Source organism: Dermacentor silvarum, chromosome 1 (genome assembly GCF_013339745.2).
Source record: "Dermacentor silvarum isolate Dsil-2018 chromosome 1, BIME_Dsil_1.4, whole genome shotgun sequence".
In the NCBI taxonomy this organism is placed as follows: Eukaryota; Metazoa; Arthropoda; class Arachnida; order Ixodida; family Ixodidae; genus Dermacentor; species Dermacentor silvarum.
In genome coordinates this window covers 269940160-269955474 of record NC_051154.1, presented here as the reverse complement: position 1 = coordinate 269955474, position 15315 = coordinate 269940160, and the positions used below count along the sequence as shown (strand labels likewise).

The 15315-nt window shown below is 49.7% G+C and overlaps 2 protein-coding genes across 2 annotated transcripts; both read left to right on the top strand.

Annotated features, from left to right (window-relative positions):
• The first annotated feature begins 682 nt into the window (after positions 1 to 682).
• On the top strand, positions 683 to 1870 carry LOC119452489 (tetraspanin-33). The gene has a single exon (XM_037714609.2). The coding sequence runs from the start codon at positions 718 to 720 to the stop codon at positions 1552 to 1554; it is 837 nt and encodes a 278-aa protein (XP_037570537.1). The 5' UTR covers positions 683 to 717; the 3' UTR covers positions 1555 to 1870.
• A 9467-nt stretch (positions 1871 to 11337) lies between these two features.
• On the top strand, positions 11338 to 14804 carry LOC125942161 (neprilysin-1-like). The gene is made up of 2 exons (XM_049660325.1): positions 11338 to 11650; positions 12937 to 14804. The coding sequence occupies exons 1-2, from the start codon at positions 11354 to 11356 to the stop codon at positions 14785 to 14787; spliced, it is 2148 nt and encodes a 715-aa protein (XP_049516282.1). The 5' UTR covers positions 11338 to 11353; the 3' UTR covers positions 14788 to 14804.
• The last annotated feature ends 511 nt before the right edge of the window (positions 14805 to 15315 follow it).

Genomic DNA, 15315 nt, shown 5'->3' with positions numbered 1-15315 from the left:
AAATAAGATATGCGAGACATTAGGCAAAATACGAAAAAAAAAAGCTTAGTGGCGCAACCCACCACCCCGTTTCTAAGGCGACGCTCATAGCATCCATCCATTCATCCAACCATCCATCAGGAGTGCTAGGATGTCGCGGCAGCGGCCTTGGCAGCGGTCCCGATGGAAGTATTTAGCCGCTCTCCGGGCGCAGAAAAGGCTGCGAAGCGATTGGCTTCAGGCTTCGGTGACAGCGGTAGTCTCATCACTGTCTGATTAAATAGTCTTCATGCAGGGCTTATTTTGTTTGCTGCGTGCACTTCAGGATGCATGGTGGATCTGCTGGCCTATCTTTGTTGAACGATAAAAAAATAAGAAAACGAAAAAGAGTTTTCACCATCCCGATAAAATATTCCGATCCACTGCAAAATGCACCGTTCCGTTGCCTATCTCTCACTCTCTCCTTTCTTTTTCTTTTTTGTTTGTTTGATTACACCACAGCAATGGCTGGCAAGTGGCAACAACGCCTTTACTAGGCATTTGACTATATATTGCGCACGCCATTTTTATCAGCTGATCAATTCTTCGAAAATCATGAAGTGAAGGCAGCAGACACTTCAGAGAGCACAACGCGCATGTGCGTTGTATGCTTACCTCAAAAAGGGCGGAAATATCAGAAATACTTTGAACGAGAGCTAAACACGGTACTTCTGTACGTGGCACCGCAACTGCTTAGCCATGTCCGCAGAGCTGCTGCTTAAGGGAATACTCTTCTTGATGAACTTCGTCTACTGGTTCTTCGGAGGCACGACCGCGCTAATGGGCGTCTACCTCTTAATGGTGAAGGAACGCATCCTGCATCGCTACGTCGATCTCACCTTCGACCCGGCCGTGTTCTTCATCGTCGTCGGCTGCCTCGTCTTCGTGATAGCCGGACTCGGCTGTGTCGGAGCCCTGCGCGAGAACACGCGCTTCCTCTGCCTGTACGGCTTTTGCCTGTCTGGTATCGTGATTGCAGCCTTCTTCGTGGCTGTGCTGACTGTTTTGTGGCCCACGCTGAGCCCGTCCAACAGCTCGCGCCTCGAGAATGTTCTGCGGCGTGCCATAATCATCTACAGGGACGACCCGGACATGGAAAACCTAATCAACACGCTCCAGTCGTCGCTGCGCTGCTGTGGCATCACCTCCCGGGGCTACCTGGACTGGCAGCACAACGCCTACTTCAACTGCTCCCAGTGGAACCCGAGCCGCGAGCGCTGCGGCGTGCCCTATTCCTGCTGCAGGGGCCGGGGCAGGTTTCCCAACGTTATGTGCGGCTACGGTGTTACCGACACGTCAAAGAGGTCACCTGCGTCGATAGAGCGCGCGATATACACGCAGGGCTGTTTGCAGGCGTTGTCCGGCTTGGTAAGGGAGAACTCCGTGCTGGTCAGCGTGGTGTCGGCGGTAACCGTGGGGTCGCTCGCTGTGGGCATCGCCGGCGCCTGGCTTCTCGTAAAATCGATTGATGAGGTCAGACGAGCCGTTATGCTCCAGACCATAGCTACGCCCCAGGCACGAACGTCTTGCCTGTAGCCAATAGTGTGAATCGAGCTCATGGGGCTCTCGGATGCGGAAATTTTATAGGCCGCCCAGGGTGGGCGACATACATCCTTGTCATTTTAACATTCCAACGCTTTTAACTCATTTAATGTTTGAATATTTATGCCGTTTACATTTTTGTTAACTTCTTTTAACTTGGACTGCAGAGACTAATCTATTTTAGTACAAGCGAAATAAAAGCTTGCTTTCATTATCTGTCGGTTGTTACTTGCCCATCTTTTGCCCGTTTTCTCGTTTGATAAAATGACCCTGATGTAGCTAAGAATGTTCTACTAGGGGTCTACGGCTCACTGACCTCGTCTTTCTAACTACGCACACGGCATGTTGCTGCCCCAACATGCCAATACATCCTGTTATATCTTTTTTCTGGCAGAATATGGAGCCTTAATAGACTATTGTTGACTACGCTAATTGGTGCCTATCGTTACGACAAGCCCCTGTTCTTGCTGATGCGAAAAACTGTTTTCTATTTATTTTTTGCGTCATATCTTGGCTTTGGGGCATTTTTGCTTATGCTGCATGATTTTTTACATGAACTATCGCGAGACACGCTTCATCTTGCACCTAGTTTTTGTCTGCAGGCGTTATTTGTCAATCGGTGAGAAAACGCCGTGAAATAAACGCGGACGAGGGAGAAACACAGGACAAGCGCTCTGCCAACTGCTTGGGTTTATTGTGCTCATACGCAAATAAACTTTTGAAAAGGGGTTTGTGGGGAGGGGGCATTATCATGCACTTTCAACCGCGCATGCGTCAAGTGATTAAAAAGTGAATTCGTGAGAATGAAACCAAAATGCCCTATCATACACGTGGCGGAGATACCTAAACACTTTCTCAGTAAGAGCGATCGATGGAGCTGTGAAGCTTGCGTCACCTTTACACATCATGGCAATAGCTTCAAAAGTTCCCAAATTCGAATTCCCCCTGAAACCCTTTTTCAAAAGTTGTATTTGTGTATGAGCCCAATTTATCCAAGCAGTTGGCAGTAAAAAAAAGTCGCAGTTTCGCCCGAAAGGCGAAGCATCAGTTGCGATAGCAAATTTACTAGTAGAGAGCTATGCGGTGTAAGGATAGTAGTTTTATCGGCTGCATAAACTTGGACCCATTCGCTTACTGACTGAATTAACAAGCATGGTGTCAGCGCGCAAGCAAAGATGAATAGATAACACTCGATGACCGCACACAAGTGCTGTCAAAACGCTGGCGTGAGCAAGCGCGCCAGCAGCAGCAAGCTAAGGTTCGTGCGGTCTATCGCTTCAACGGAAACTGAGCGGCGAAAGCACAGCGCACACAAAGGTAGGAGCCGTGATGCAGATCGCTTTCAAGATACGGTGCGCACGACCGTTAGCCGCCGCGCAAAGTAGAAGTACGCAATTGCTCGCAGAGCAGAAGCCGCACCCCCCCCCCCGCGCTGCCTTCCCGCTTACCTCCTTTCGCCTGCAAGATTCCACTTCCCCTTGCGCCTGGTCATACAAGGCGCCTCCGGCGCCTTGTATGCTGCTGCTGCTGCCTCTGCGATCTTTCTCTCCTCTAACTGTCAATCCCACTTCCCCTCTGTGCAACGCGGTTGAGGTGTCCTCTATTGAGAGACAGTTATCGCGTTGCACTTAACCCAACTTTTCAGTCCTTTCCACAACAATCTCCAATGGTCGCAAGATATGCATTTGGTGCCGCAGCTAAACGTCGCCTCCCCTCCCTCCAATCCCCCCACGGTCTTTCGCACGACGGAAGAAGTGGTGTTTGCTCTCCGCCGTGCGTTCGCTCTCCGTGAAAGCGCGCATCCCTCGCACGCTTTCACTCGCATATACAGCATACGGCGCGCGGCGATTTTATCGCCCTTGGACTTTATGTGGAACCTCACGGCGACGGCGACGCCGACGGCAGAAATCCGCTTGGAGTTTCCATATGAGTGCTATCGCAATAAAAACAGCGCTTGTCCTGTGTTTCTCCCTCGTCCGCGTTTATTTCGGCCTGTTTTTTCAGCGATGGATTCTTACCAACTATACCTCTCATTCATACCCTTTTAAGTTTTGTCTGATTGCGCCCGAAGCAGAATCACAGCTAGACCTAGGTGGCTTGTCTAAGTTGTCTTCCGAACTTTCTGTTCAAGTCGGGTTGCTTTAACTCATCTGTCTAATCCAATATCTAGGCAGGTTGCGGAGTGCTTCCTGTTTTGGTAATGGCCCCAACTCCAGCGCTCACCTTTCTTCAAAAGCTTGCATGGCTTCGCAGTATCTGATGCACTGGCGATATATTAAAAAAAGGTTTTCCTTTTATTCCGCGATGTCTGACACTTGCAAAGGCTATGAGTGGCTTCGTCGGTGACTCCTGATATTTATGGCTACTGCCAAACAATAGGCGAGCATTTCCGGTATATTGTCTCTCTAAGCTAGACGCCCACGGAGCATAATTCAACTAGCAAAACGATAAGGCTCACATGACCACTACAGATAACGTGGTACACTTGTTCTAATGCGACAAATTCTTCGCCTCTTACCGGCACTCTGCGGTGAGTATGCCTGTCTGACCGTGTTTGAGGCCTCTTCAATAAAGAGAATGTGTATGGTGGGGGATTTTAATCGGGGTGCCACACGGAATAATAGCCGGATGTCCTACCTATTCGGCCCTAGACTTAGGCATGAAACGGATGAATCTTTGCCAATGTTAACACTCTCCTTCCCTCGTGACAGCTAGCGCTTTCAGACGAATAGCGCGTGCATCACCTCGCATAGCAACAATTATAAAAGCGAGACCAGCTGCACACGCACCAAGCCCCGTATTCCCAAAAAATCTGAGCTCTGCCACTGCTGTGAAGATGGAAGCCAGCGAAGCTGTGACATGGTGGGTCTGCTGTAGTGAATATTGATATAGTGAATTTGTGTATTATCATTATTGATTATACTGAGCGTCTTCAGCATGTATGTTCGTCAGAGAGCAAGACACCGGCGTCTTGTTTTCGCCCTGCGCAATGGCCAAGTAGTGCGTTTGCTGCGCCAAATATGCCCCATCTTCACAGACTAGAGTATGAGCCACAGCGTTCATAGCCGCGGCACACTGCACGGCCGTGTCAGGATCCTGCGAGATCTCTCCCGCTCCTGCTCTAGGCGCCTTATAACAACGCCACCTAGATAGCAGAAGGCCTGTTCACTCCGATCCGTGACGTCACGCTACCTGGCCCGACTGTCATAAAATCGAATGGGGATGCTCCCGAGTAAGCAGCGGTGATTTTGACGTCATCGCTTTCATCACACCGGGCTTGGCAATGGAAATTTAGGGCCAGATAGCATGGCTTCATGGATCGGAGTGAACGGGCCTTCTGCTATCTAGGTGGTGGTGCTCATACCCACATATCCAACGCGGGTATGAGCCGCACGTAATTTCTTTCTTACATTCCTTCTTTCTTTCTTTCTCCCTTTCTTTCCTTCCTTCCTTCCTTCTTTCTTTCTTTCTTTCTTGTCCCTGGCTGATACCCGCATATCCAATGCGGCTATGCGCCACACGTGATTTTATTATCGTTAATCATGACGTAACTGGTGAGCATATGTGAAGTTATTGATGTCATGACCTATCTGTCATGTTAGTCATCCGTTTTGAAACCCGTGGCGGTTTCCCGCACAACTGGCGGGAAACCGCCACGCACATGGAGCCAAAATTGTTGTACATGCCAGTCGGTCTACGGTCGCGAACTGCGCGTGCCGGGCACGCGCGCGACACGTTTTCATCGGGATGTTTGGATTACAAGACAGCGGCTCGAACTGAGGTGAAAGTTATTATTTTCCGTAAACAGTGAGTTTCCTGAATAATGGCGTGTAATCTAATATTTTGCTATTGCTATTAATGCTTCGCCTCTCGGGCGAAAGTGCGACTTTGCCATTTTTATTGTACTAATGTGTGCGCTATTCGACTGTTTTCTTCACCGTCACTGCTACGTGACATCGAGATGTCACCTAGTAGTGACCGTGAAGAAAACAGTCGCACAACTGTGAATGACGAAACGGACTTTATTGGGCGAACCTGTGCCCAGAAAAGCAAGTTGCACTCGAAGCACAGCGATAGCGGCGAACAGAGTCGCCAATCGTCGAAATCTGATCAGCGCCGAAATGCGTCGGCTTTTATACATGAGCCATCGAAGGTTCCTGGTGCCCGCGTGTCTTCCAGAATGTACTATACAATTCGCGTCGCTCATACAATCAGATTACATAAGCGTCGGTTCTTCTTCTTTCTGGGATTTTACGTGCCAAAACCAGTTCTGATTATGAGGCACGCCGTAGTGGAGGGCTCCTGATTAATTTTGACCACCCCTTTAACGTGCACTGCAACGCAAGCACACGGGTGTTTTTGCATTTCGCTTCCATCGCAATGCGGCCGCCGCGGCCGGGATTCAATCCCCCGACCTCGTGCTCAGTAGCGCAATGCCTTAGTTAACTGAGCCACCGCGGCGGGTATAATCGTCGTTGACAACAGACAACGGATAGAAGCATCGATAACGTTCGAGAAGCTTCCGATACATGCAGGTGCGTCCTGCGCCGAGCGTTAACGTTTAACATTTGTTAGCCGGTGAAAAGTGGTCACTGGTGAAAGATAAACAAGTACACTTGTCAATATGCCCGGCGTGAGCATGGTGTAGTTTTGTTTTTCGTTTTTTTCTCGAAGAAATGTGCCCCCGTTTCCCAATTGGCGCAACTCTTCATGAACCGCCATGTTCTGAACGTATGGGCTTCTAGGGAATCTTTTCTACCACGTGAAATATTTATTGTGTTTTATTATTTTAGATATAGAAAACGGAAAGGTAGGCTTCGTTTCAGTCAGCTGCCCTTAAAACCCCAAATTTGTTACTCGGGCAAGAATAAAAATGAGAAAGCATGTGACGTTTTTGAATGGCGGCGGGTGCCGCCGCCGCTGCTGTTGTTGTTGTCGTCGTTGTCGCTCTCGCCAGCTACTCATCTCCTACGCTCCGACGAACCGCGCGTAACGCGTACATCACGCCACGTCAGGGAGCGCGCAAACAATCATGAAGAGGCTATACGATCCACGCCTTCACAAGAAGAAATTCTGGTTCTTAGGTGTAGAACGTCCATCATCCCCAAGACCTACCTCACCTCGCCGGTTCCTTTCATTGATGCACACCTCAGCCTAGCTCCAACCATGCATGTCCTCGCTCAGCAAAGTGTGGTCAGTAGCATTCGGTAACATCAACAGTGCTATTCGGGTTGCAGATATCTGGGATTTCTTCGAGGTCTCAATGATATCCCTGCTCCTAAGCTTTTCGATACGGGATCCCTCAAGCGGCGCATGTGCTTATCGAATATTTTCCGGGGTACACCTCGATGTCGTCTATAGTTATAAGAGTGCGTGTTAGCACTTTGACGTACCAGACGCCGACAACAGTGTGATCTACTAGATGCCGACAAGTATCTTGGAACTCATTAACAACCCAAAAGACATTATCTTGGACCTCAGAAGTCCACTGCGACAAGTGAAACTACTTTTGTTACGCTCATCCATTTTATCGTTAACTTATCCACATCTAGTGTCGTAAAGTGCTTCTTTCCGCCTAATTAAATTGAATGGAATTCTGGGGTTTCACGTGCCAAAACCACGATTCGATTATGAAGCACGCCGTAGTGGGGGACTCTGGATTACTTTTGACCACCAGAGGATCATTAACGTGTCCCCAATGCATGGGGCATGGGCATTTTTGCATTTCGCTCCCACCGAAATGCGGCCGCCACGGCCGGGAATTGATCGCGCGACTTTGGGCTTAGCAGCGCAACACGATAGCCACTAAGTTACCGCTTCGGGTTCTTCTTGCCTAACTTACACACTAACAAGAAAATGTTGGGTGATAATCTATGAGCCGAAGTTGAAGCACGTGGAGTTTTAAGCTCCGAAATCTCCATTACGTGCGTAACGCCCAGTCTTTATCGTCGGTGATGTAGTTTCCTATAACAACGTAAGACATCGCAGAATAATTTTTCTTTTCAGTGGTATATGCGCCCTAGTAACTGCTCTTCGTCTTCATTTCGTGGTCGGGAAGCCACCAGCGTCATTGCTACTTCCGCGCGCTTCGGAACGTTTGGTTCGTCCATCGTCCGCCGCTAGCAAGTTCAAATGCCGAACGGCCGGGCATCTCCGCTGTGAGTCTGCATGGTCTTCGGTACTGAGTCAGTTTTGCTACCGCGACACAGTACCTGAGGCGGGGGGCACCTGGCTATGGGCGCTGCGCGGTGGTGCCCTTGACATGGACGACGAGACTGAACCAGACCGGTGAGAACCTTTCGCTCGTATAGCCCGCGGTCACTGGGGAATTCCATGTAGCTCTGCTGCGTTTACGCATCGGTCCGTACGGTGTTAAGGTAACCATCTGCCTCGTTCGTGCCTCGCTAAACATACGGAATAGTTTACCGCGTATCCAGGTGTCTTTCGGCAATGTACTAAGTGTGAGACTGCGAAATGTGTGAGACTTCTGTAGGCTTGATTACGCGCGACACGTTTTCATCGCGATGTTTGGATTACAAGACAGCGGCTCGCACTGAGGTGAAAGCTATTATTTTCCGTAAACAGTGAGTTTCCTGAATAATGGCACGCCGTCCGAATGACGTTACAGAGCTCTGAAAGATGCAAACGAATATTTCATACAGGTATGAAATACAGATTTGGAAGAAACATGGTTTGCTGGGTATTATGATGGGGGGGGGGGGGGGTACAGCTAGGCGTATTCATTAACGTTTACACAGAAATTACGTGGTGAGTTAGACGCAGCTTTTTTACATGAAATAAGTCATGGTACCACAATGGTCGCGCAGGAGAATTTGCGGAAATCGATTGAACAATCTGAGAGCCCTTAATGTGACCATGTATACGCTCTTGTAAAAAAAGCAACAAAAAAATCGTGTCTCACTATTCTTGTCCTCAATTCTGAACTTGTGTACCAGTCTACAGTACCCATAAATGGTTCTGCCTAGATATCTGTTGTAAGATATCCGAATATAGCGTCGTTGAAGGGCACAATGCCAAGCGGAAAAAAATAAGCACCCGGAATTAGTTGAATTTAATGAGGACGTTGTGAAGGGCGCGAATATTTCAACGCATGCGTGTACATATAGTCACGATGGCGACTCCTTTCCTAAGCAGTCCTTGGTTAAATGACATTGAATTCATCTAGCATATGCTGACTTCCTCATTACAGGCCTGGCGCAGCGCGCGTTCGTAAAGCTTCTCGCACGCAAGTTTCCGTCAGTGATCACGTACGCGTGTCGCTATCACGAGTGGCGTGCGCCTGTGTGCCACCTGATGAGGAAACACTTTCTCGTCAGAGTAAAGATAAGAGGAGTTTTGTGAATACGGACGGGGATTCCGCAAAAGCAGTCACTCCTATTGTCGTTATCCTAGGTTTATGAATTCCAGTGACATTTTATTGTCATTATGGTGCAGTGTCACTCGTGTATTGAACACACGCGGATCCATTTGCGGATCCTATGCATATGCCAGAGTCGGTGATGCGGGAATCCTTCTTTGATGTTTACTGAAATGTCTTCACTGCTACTGCACTTCTATATAGCTCAACGAATATTGGTCGGTGCACACCCTGGTCCCATATATTTCGCTCAACTTCTCTGCTTACGCTCGGCAGCGCTTCTTACGCACTTTTCCGCTTCTCGGAAGCCGACTACTTCACTTTTGCGGTGTTGCCGACTTCATAACTTCCTGCCACTTGTTCTGTTTGTTTATTCGGGTGTACCCAGTGGCACATACCCAATCTGCATTCCCATTCACTTCTTCTTTTTTCAGGGGTTTTACGTGCCAAAATCAGTTCTGATTATGAGGCACGCCGTAGTGGACGGCTCCGGATTAATTTTGCCCACCTGGGGTTCTTTAACGTGCACTACAATGCAAGCACACGGGCGTTTTTGCATTTCGCCTCCATCGAAATGCGGCCGCCGCGGTCGGAATTCGATCCCGCGACCTCGTGCTCGGCAGCGCAACGCCTTAGCTGACTGAGCCACCGCGGCGGGTACATACCTATTCGCCTAGATAGCACAATGCCTGTGCACTTCGATCCATGACGTCGTGCTACCACCTTTCCCGACTGCCATAGAATCTAATGGGTTTGTTTGCTCCCCGAGTAAGCCGCGGTAATTTTGACGTCATCGCTTTCGTCACGCCGGGCTTGACAGTTGAAATTGCGGTCCAAGTAGCATGACGTCAGAAAGAAGAGTGCCTGCTATCTAGGAACCGTTGGTCTATTCCACTCACTGAGCTGGGAAAAAGACAACAGCAAATAGCCGGTCTGAAACAAGTCGCTATTCTACCGAAGAGACTACATACGACGAAGTTGGTCGCGCCATTTCTGCGACTCGCTTGGTGTGAATGCGCCTTTACATGTCGGTATTCCGTGGCTGCAGCAGTTCCGCCGCGTGATAAGTGCAGTCAAGGTGCCTAGCCTAAAACACTGATTAGACATGATATATACCGTGAGTCCCAGCTAACGTTAGCCAAGTTGACACAATTATAAGAATTACGGTGTTCGGTTGTCATGCAGAACTCTGATGACGGAGAACCGTAAGGTTTATTATTGTATATATTGCCACAAGGTGTCACGAGCCCACACTAAAAAGAAGTTAGACTGTGACGCGCGCTCTGCAAGATGCGGGCGCTGAAAAAGAGCAGAGACTGAGGACGCGGGCTTTAGAGTATCCACGCCATCTTGTCGTGCTGTCTGTCTTGCCGACGCTATGCACATCCTCAAGTGTCATTTCGTGACTATATGCACCGTGTTTTTTAAATTGTCTTTTTTTTCACTGAACAGCTTGGCTACCGTTAGCAGGTAGACCCTATAGCCTTCTAAGACCCCTTGTACAATACATTGCACATTGCCTTCAACATTTTTTTTTCAAATTCACTCGGAAGTGATCACGCAAGATATTCATTATGGGTATTAAGTACGGCGCATATGTAACTGTAAAGAAGTGGTTTACTCCTTTACTTGTCATCCGCTTTCGAGAAATTTGGCACTCAATTTATCTAGACCTCTGTGTCGTCCTAGACGGCCGAAAGCAACTTTGAGGTGTGTTTCGAAATCACTGAGATTGCATGAAAATACCGGACGCGAGAATAATATAGCAATGTAGTACACGTAGGTACATGTTCATCTCTGCGTTTAAGCAATGAAAAGCAGTTTTCCCCATAGTAAACATGAGGAGATAATGGAGATAGTTATTTTTTTCACCTACACCGAGACGCAGGTTTTGGCACCTAACCGTGGTATATTAATCTTAAAAAATTGTTTTTCAAATTCATAGCATAACAGTAGACAATAAAAACCACCTTGAAGAGCGATTATATCCCATGGTTGTGTTCGGGTCTCAGGAGGATACAACAAAAGGAATCTTTGTCATATGAATATCTAAGCATCCAAACTGCGCGCCAAAAGCCAGCGTCGACATCACATTCCCTTATGCAAAAAATGCCGTTACGGAAATATAGAGCTGGTACGTTTGCAGCGCTACGGCTGCCTCAGACATCTTTAAATGTAAGTAGCCTCGGTTATCAAAATATCAAGCAAACGTCTACGCTAACGTCCCTTCAGTTACTCCCAAAGATGTTAATCATTCTTCAAGCACTTCATGAGCAAAACAAAATGATCTCTGCAAGTTTTCGGTGCGTGCGTCGGCAGCACGCTCTTCGGCGAGTGCAGATCCATTTATGTAGAATTTGTTCCTCGCAGATTTTGAGAATGGCGGAGCAAGTGGATACGAATACGGAACCCTACATGGACGAAACTGGCCAGCGCGTGGGCCTGATAACCATGGTGAAGATGCCACAGTGGACCGTGACGGCGATGTTCGGCGCCTGCTGCGCCCTGCTGCTGGTCGTCCTGGCGGTCTACTGTGGCATCCACCTCATGGATGCGCCAGTGACGGCCGAGCCGCAGCGTCAAACATCAGGCTGCAAAAGTGCTGCGTGCGCCCAGTTTGCCACCACGCTCAAGACGAGCCTGTCGCGCACTGTCAGGCCGTGTGACGACTTCTACGGTCACGTGTGCGGCTCCTGGGACGCCCAACAAACGGTGAGAACGCGCTTCCTGCTGATCACTTATGTACTGCCCACGCGGAGTGCTTCCCAGGCATTGCCCTACTTCCCTGGCAAACGTCCGTGTGTGCGCGCGCTAAGCACGTTTAAGAACAGTGAATTGGCGTGCATTTTGAATACGTGCGTCTATAAAAACCGGTGCTATATAGCACAGAGCTTTTGCAAATGGTTATGTTATGCGTATTGGCCATCTTCAATTCTGCAGTTAACAACATGCTCCCCTATGCCTATGACTTAAATAGTTTATTTGTTCCAGAAAAACTAGCTTTAATCTTAGTTATGATTATTGGTGATCTTATTATCTATTTGTGCAATTATTGGCGACTATCCACCCAATTCTGATGTCCGCCACTGCTATGCATCTTGATCACTAAAGATTGTGATTTTGTATCGAACTCTACAGTTTTAATAATCAGAGTCGATTTCAGTAGTTTATAAATAATAAATTATGTGTGATATTTAATGACATTGAATCTGATAAATTCAAGGTCGTTCTGTTTTATGTATTGATATCCGAGTCCAACATTTAACAATGCAGACAGTGCAAGAAACGGGCCAACTTTATAAAGGAAAAATAAAAGAGCTTGTGCGCCGCACGCCGCAGACACACTGTCTGTTTCTCCTGCGCCTAGGCAACCACAACGCATGCAAAAAACAGCTGATGCCCTTCTGGAACCCTTTTCTAAAGATATCCCAGGCCTACCAACGTCGACGTCGCCAGCTACTGCCGAATTTGTGACCAATGACGGAGTGCTTCTGCGTGTTAGCATCTCCCATGATGCCACAAGGCAGCGTATAGTGGGGACAGACCCACCGCTTTGATGGCGATGCAGTCTTTAAATTTGTAGAAGGCTACAGCGCGGAACCGATAAAGACGAAGACGGGAGAGGCGCACAAGGACACAGACACAGCGCTGACTTTAAACAAGAATGTTTATTTAGCCGGTGCAAAACTAGCTGTGCACCGCAAAAAAAAAAAATAAGCATTCTTGTTGAAAGTCAGCGCTGTGTGTGTTCTTGTGTGCCTCTCCTGTCTTCGTATTCATCGGTTCCGCGCTGTAGACATTTACAATGTTCAACCAACAAGCCAAACTGCTTACTCTGCTCAACTTTAAATTTGGCTATAGCGTTTTTGGGCCCGCACGTGTCGTGGAGCTATGACCTTAAGCAAAGATTATATTATTCAGATGCCGCATGTTGACTGCAACTGCCCGAAATTAGCTGTGGCTTGTCTCCCTTTAACCTCTTTCGTGTTACGTTTCAGGACACGGTCAAAAGGGTGCTGCTGCAGCGAGTGGTTCGCGCCGTGAATGAGCTGAACAGAAAGGTCGCAGTCACCGCACCTTCATCACAGACAGCAGTGCAGAAAGCGGCCATGGCATTTCAGGCCTGTGAAGACCTGGTCGCGAAAAACCGCAGTTCCATGGAAGCCGTGCGACACATGCTCATGGAAGCCGGGCTCTTCGCTCCGCCGGTCTGGACAGGCCCGCACGACATGGTCAACGCCTCCTGCTCACTGGAAACCCGCTGGCATATGGCGCCTCTGATCACCTTCAAACTCGAGAGGAATGCCTCGTTGCTCGCCCTGGCTCCGAGTATGTGGGCGAAGAAGCATTTCGCTCGCAGGTCTCGTCGACTGCCGCTAGAGGCTGACTTCGACGCGCTGCACCAGTTCTTCGCGTCGAGTTACCTAGGTTCGCGTGCCGCGGTCAGCTCACAGCCTTCTATCGACGACATGACCTCAGCACAACTCCGAGGCCTAGACAACCGGGTTACGCTAGAGCTAGGCAGCGAGCTGCTGCAGCCCGAGGAGACCGAAGGCAGACAGCTTTATGACCATGCTACAGTCGGTTCTTTTGTGCCGGGAATCGACGGGCAGGTGTGGCGGCTGCTTCTGCACGCCTGCTTGGACCACACCGGTCCCCTCGTGTACACCGTGTACCACGCAGCTTTCGTCCGAAAGGTGCTCTCCTTGCCTGCAAAAATCGGGGCACCCGCGGCACAGCAGTATCTAAGGTGGTACGTCATCGAGACACTGGCAGCGAACTACCATGGACCTTGGATGGTCGAGGTGGCCGGAAGTCAAGAACGCGCCCTACTGAATCAGCAATTCAAGTGCCACCGTATGCTGCTGAAGTACGCAGGGCGGGCGTTTGCGGCACCGTACGTGCGGAACTTCTTTACCGAAGCTGTCGAGCGGGATCTGAGAACGCTGCATCGCAATCTCACTCACGCCTACGAGTTCATTTTGCAGGCACTCAGGCCGTTTGTTCCGGCATTCAGCTTCGGTGCTTACGACGAACGCCATGGCCACGACAGTCAGAAGAACAGGACCATCAACGCGGACAGAGGACCTTTCGAGATTGTGGCGAAGTCAAGCGATGCCTACCTCGATGACGCATACCAAAACTTCAGCGACATGTCCACTGATAGCTTTGAGAATTGGCTCCGGCTAAAAGCGGGTTTCAGTCATTCCGACAGAGACAAAGTGACTTTTCCCCAAGTCTACTCAAAACGGCTAGGACCAATCTTTTATGAATTGGTCGACAACGGTGACGATGGCGGCGCGGACTTTCGCTTGCTTCCTGACGTGATCGCTGTTCCTTTTTACCACTCTGATGCACCACTCGTTTTTAAGCTCGGAGGCCTGGCATCGTTGATGTCTTCCGCGCTGCTTGCCCTGGTGGTGGACAAAGGCTTCATTGATCGGGGAAACGTGTCGTGGGCGGGACAGGCCTACAGCCAGAGCCGTCCTGTCAGCGAATGTGCCCGGCGCGTCGTTCAAGCACTGGAGCAAGAGTCCCAGGCCACGACCCGCCTGCTGGAAGTGGCAGCCCTCCGGCACGTCCTTGAGACGCAAGAGCGGGGAGAAGCCGTGGCGGCCTTCTTAGCGGATGTGCCCCAGCTGTCCGGTCCTCAGCTGCAATACGCCGTCTGGTGCTACCTGGAGTGCGGCGACGCGCGAGGCCGCCATCGGTGCAACGCACCACTCTGGGACCATCCGTCGTTCGCCGAAGTTTTCACATGTCCGGCCGCGGCACCCATGAGGAAAGCAGCCACCTGCGCAGCTACTCTGCTTGCTGAACGCTTGTACGACTACAAGAGACAAGCTTAACTGATACGCTGTTTCATTGCAAGAAATACAAAAAAGTCTTGTCTCGTTGTATACGCATACTGCTGTCCATGATATTCCGCTAGTTAGGTATCCGGACATGGCTCATGACGCTTAGTGTCACGTGTATGCTGCTGTGTCGTCATTTTGCTGATGCGCTCTCTAAAGCTATCTCGCGATGGTCGCGCAGATCGTGCGCATCGGACCAGCCAGATCGGAAGCCTTCTTTCTTCTTCTTCTTTCTGGGGTTTTACGTGCCAAAACCAGTTCTGATTATGAGGCACGCCGTAGTGGAGGGCTCCGGATTAATTTCGACCACCTGGGGTTCTTTAACGTGCACTACAACGCAAGCACACGGGCGTTTTTGCATTTCGCCTCCATCGAAATGCGGCCGCCGCGGCCGGGATTCGATCCCGCGATCCCGAGCTCAGCAGCGCAACGCCTTAGCTGACTGAGCTACCCCGGCGGGTGCAGATCGGAAGCCAATTTCGGTCTAAGCCGGTGGCAGGGCGCCCCTGCCGCCCGTGAGCT

Coding starts and splice junctions, on each gene's coding strand:
- LOC119452489 (XM_037714609.2), top strand. CDS start 718: ATGTCCGCAGAGCTGCTGCTTAAGGGAATACTCTTCTTGATGAACTTC.
- LOC125942161 (XM_049660325.1), top strand. CDS start 11,354: ATGGACGAAACTGGCCAGCGCGTGGGCCTGATAACCATGGTGAAGATG. Junction 11,651..12,936: donor CCTGGGACGCCCAACAAACG/GTGAGAACGCGC, acceptor GTTACGTTTCAG/GACACGGTCAAAAGGGTGCT.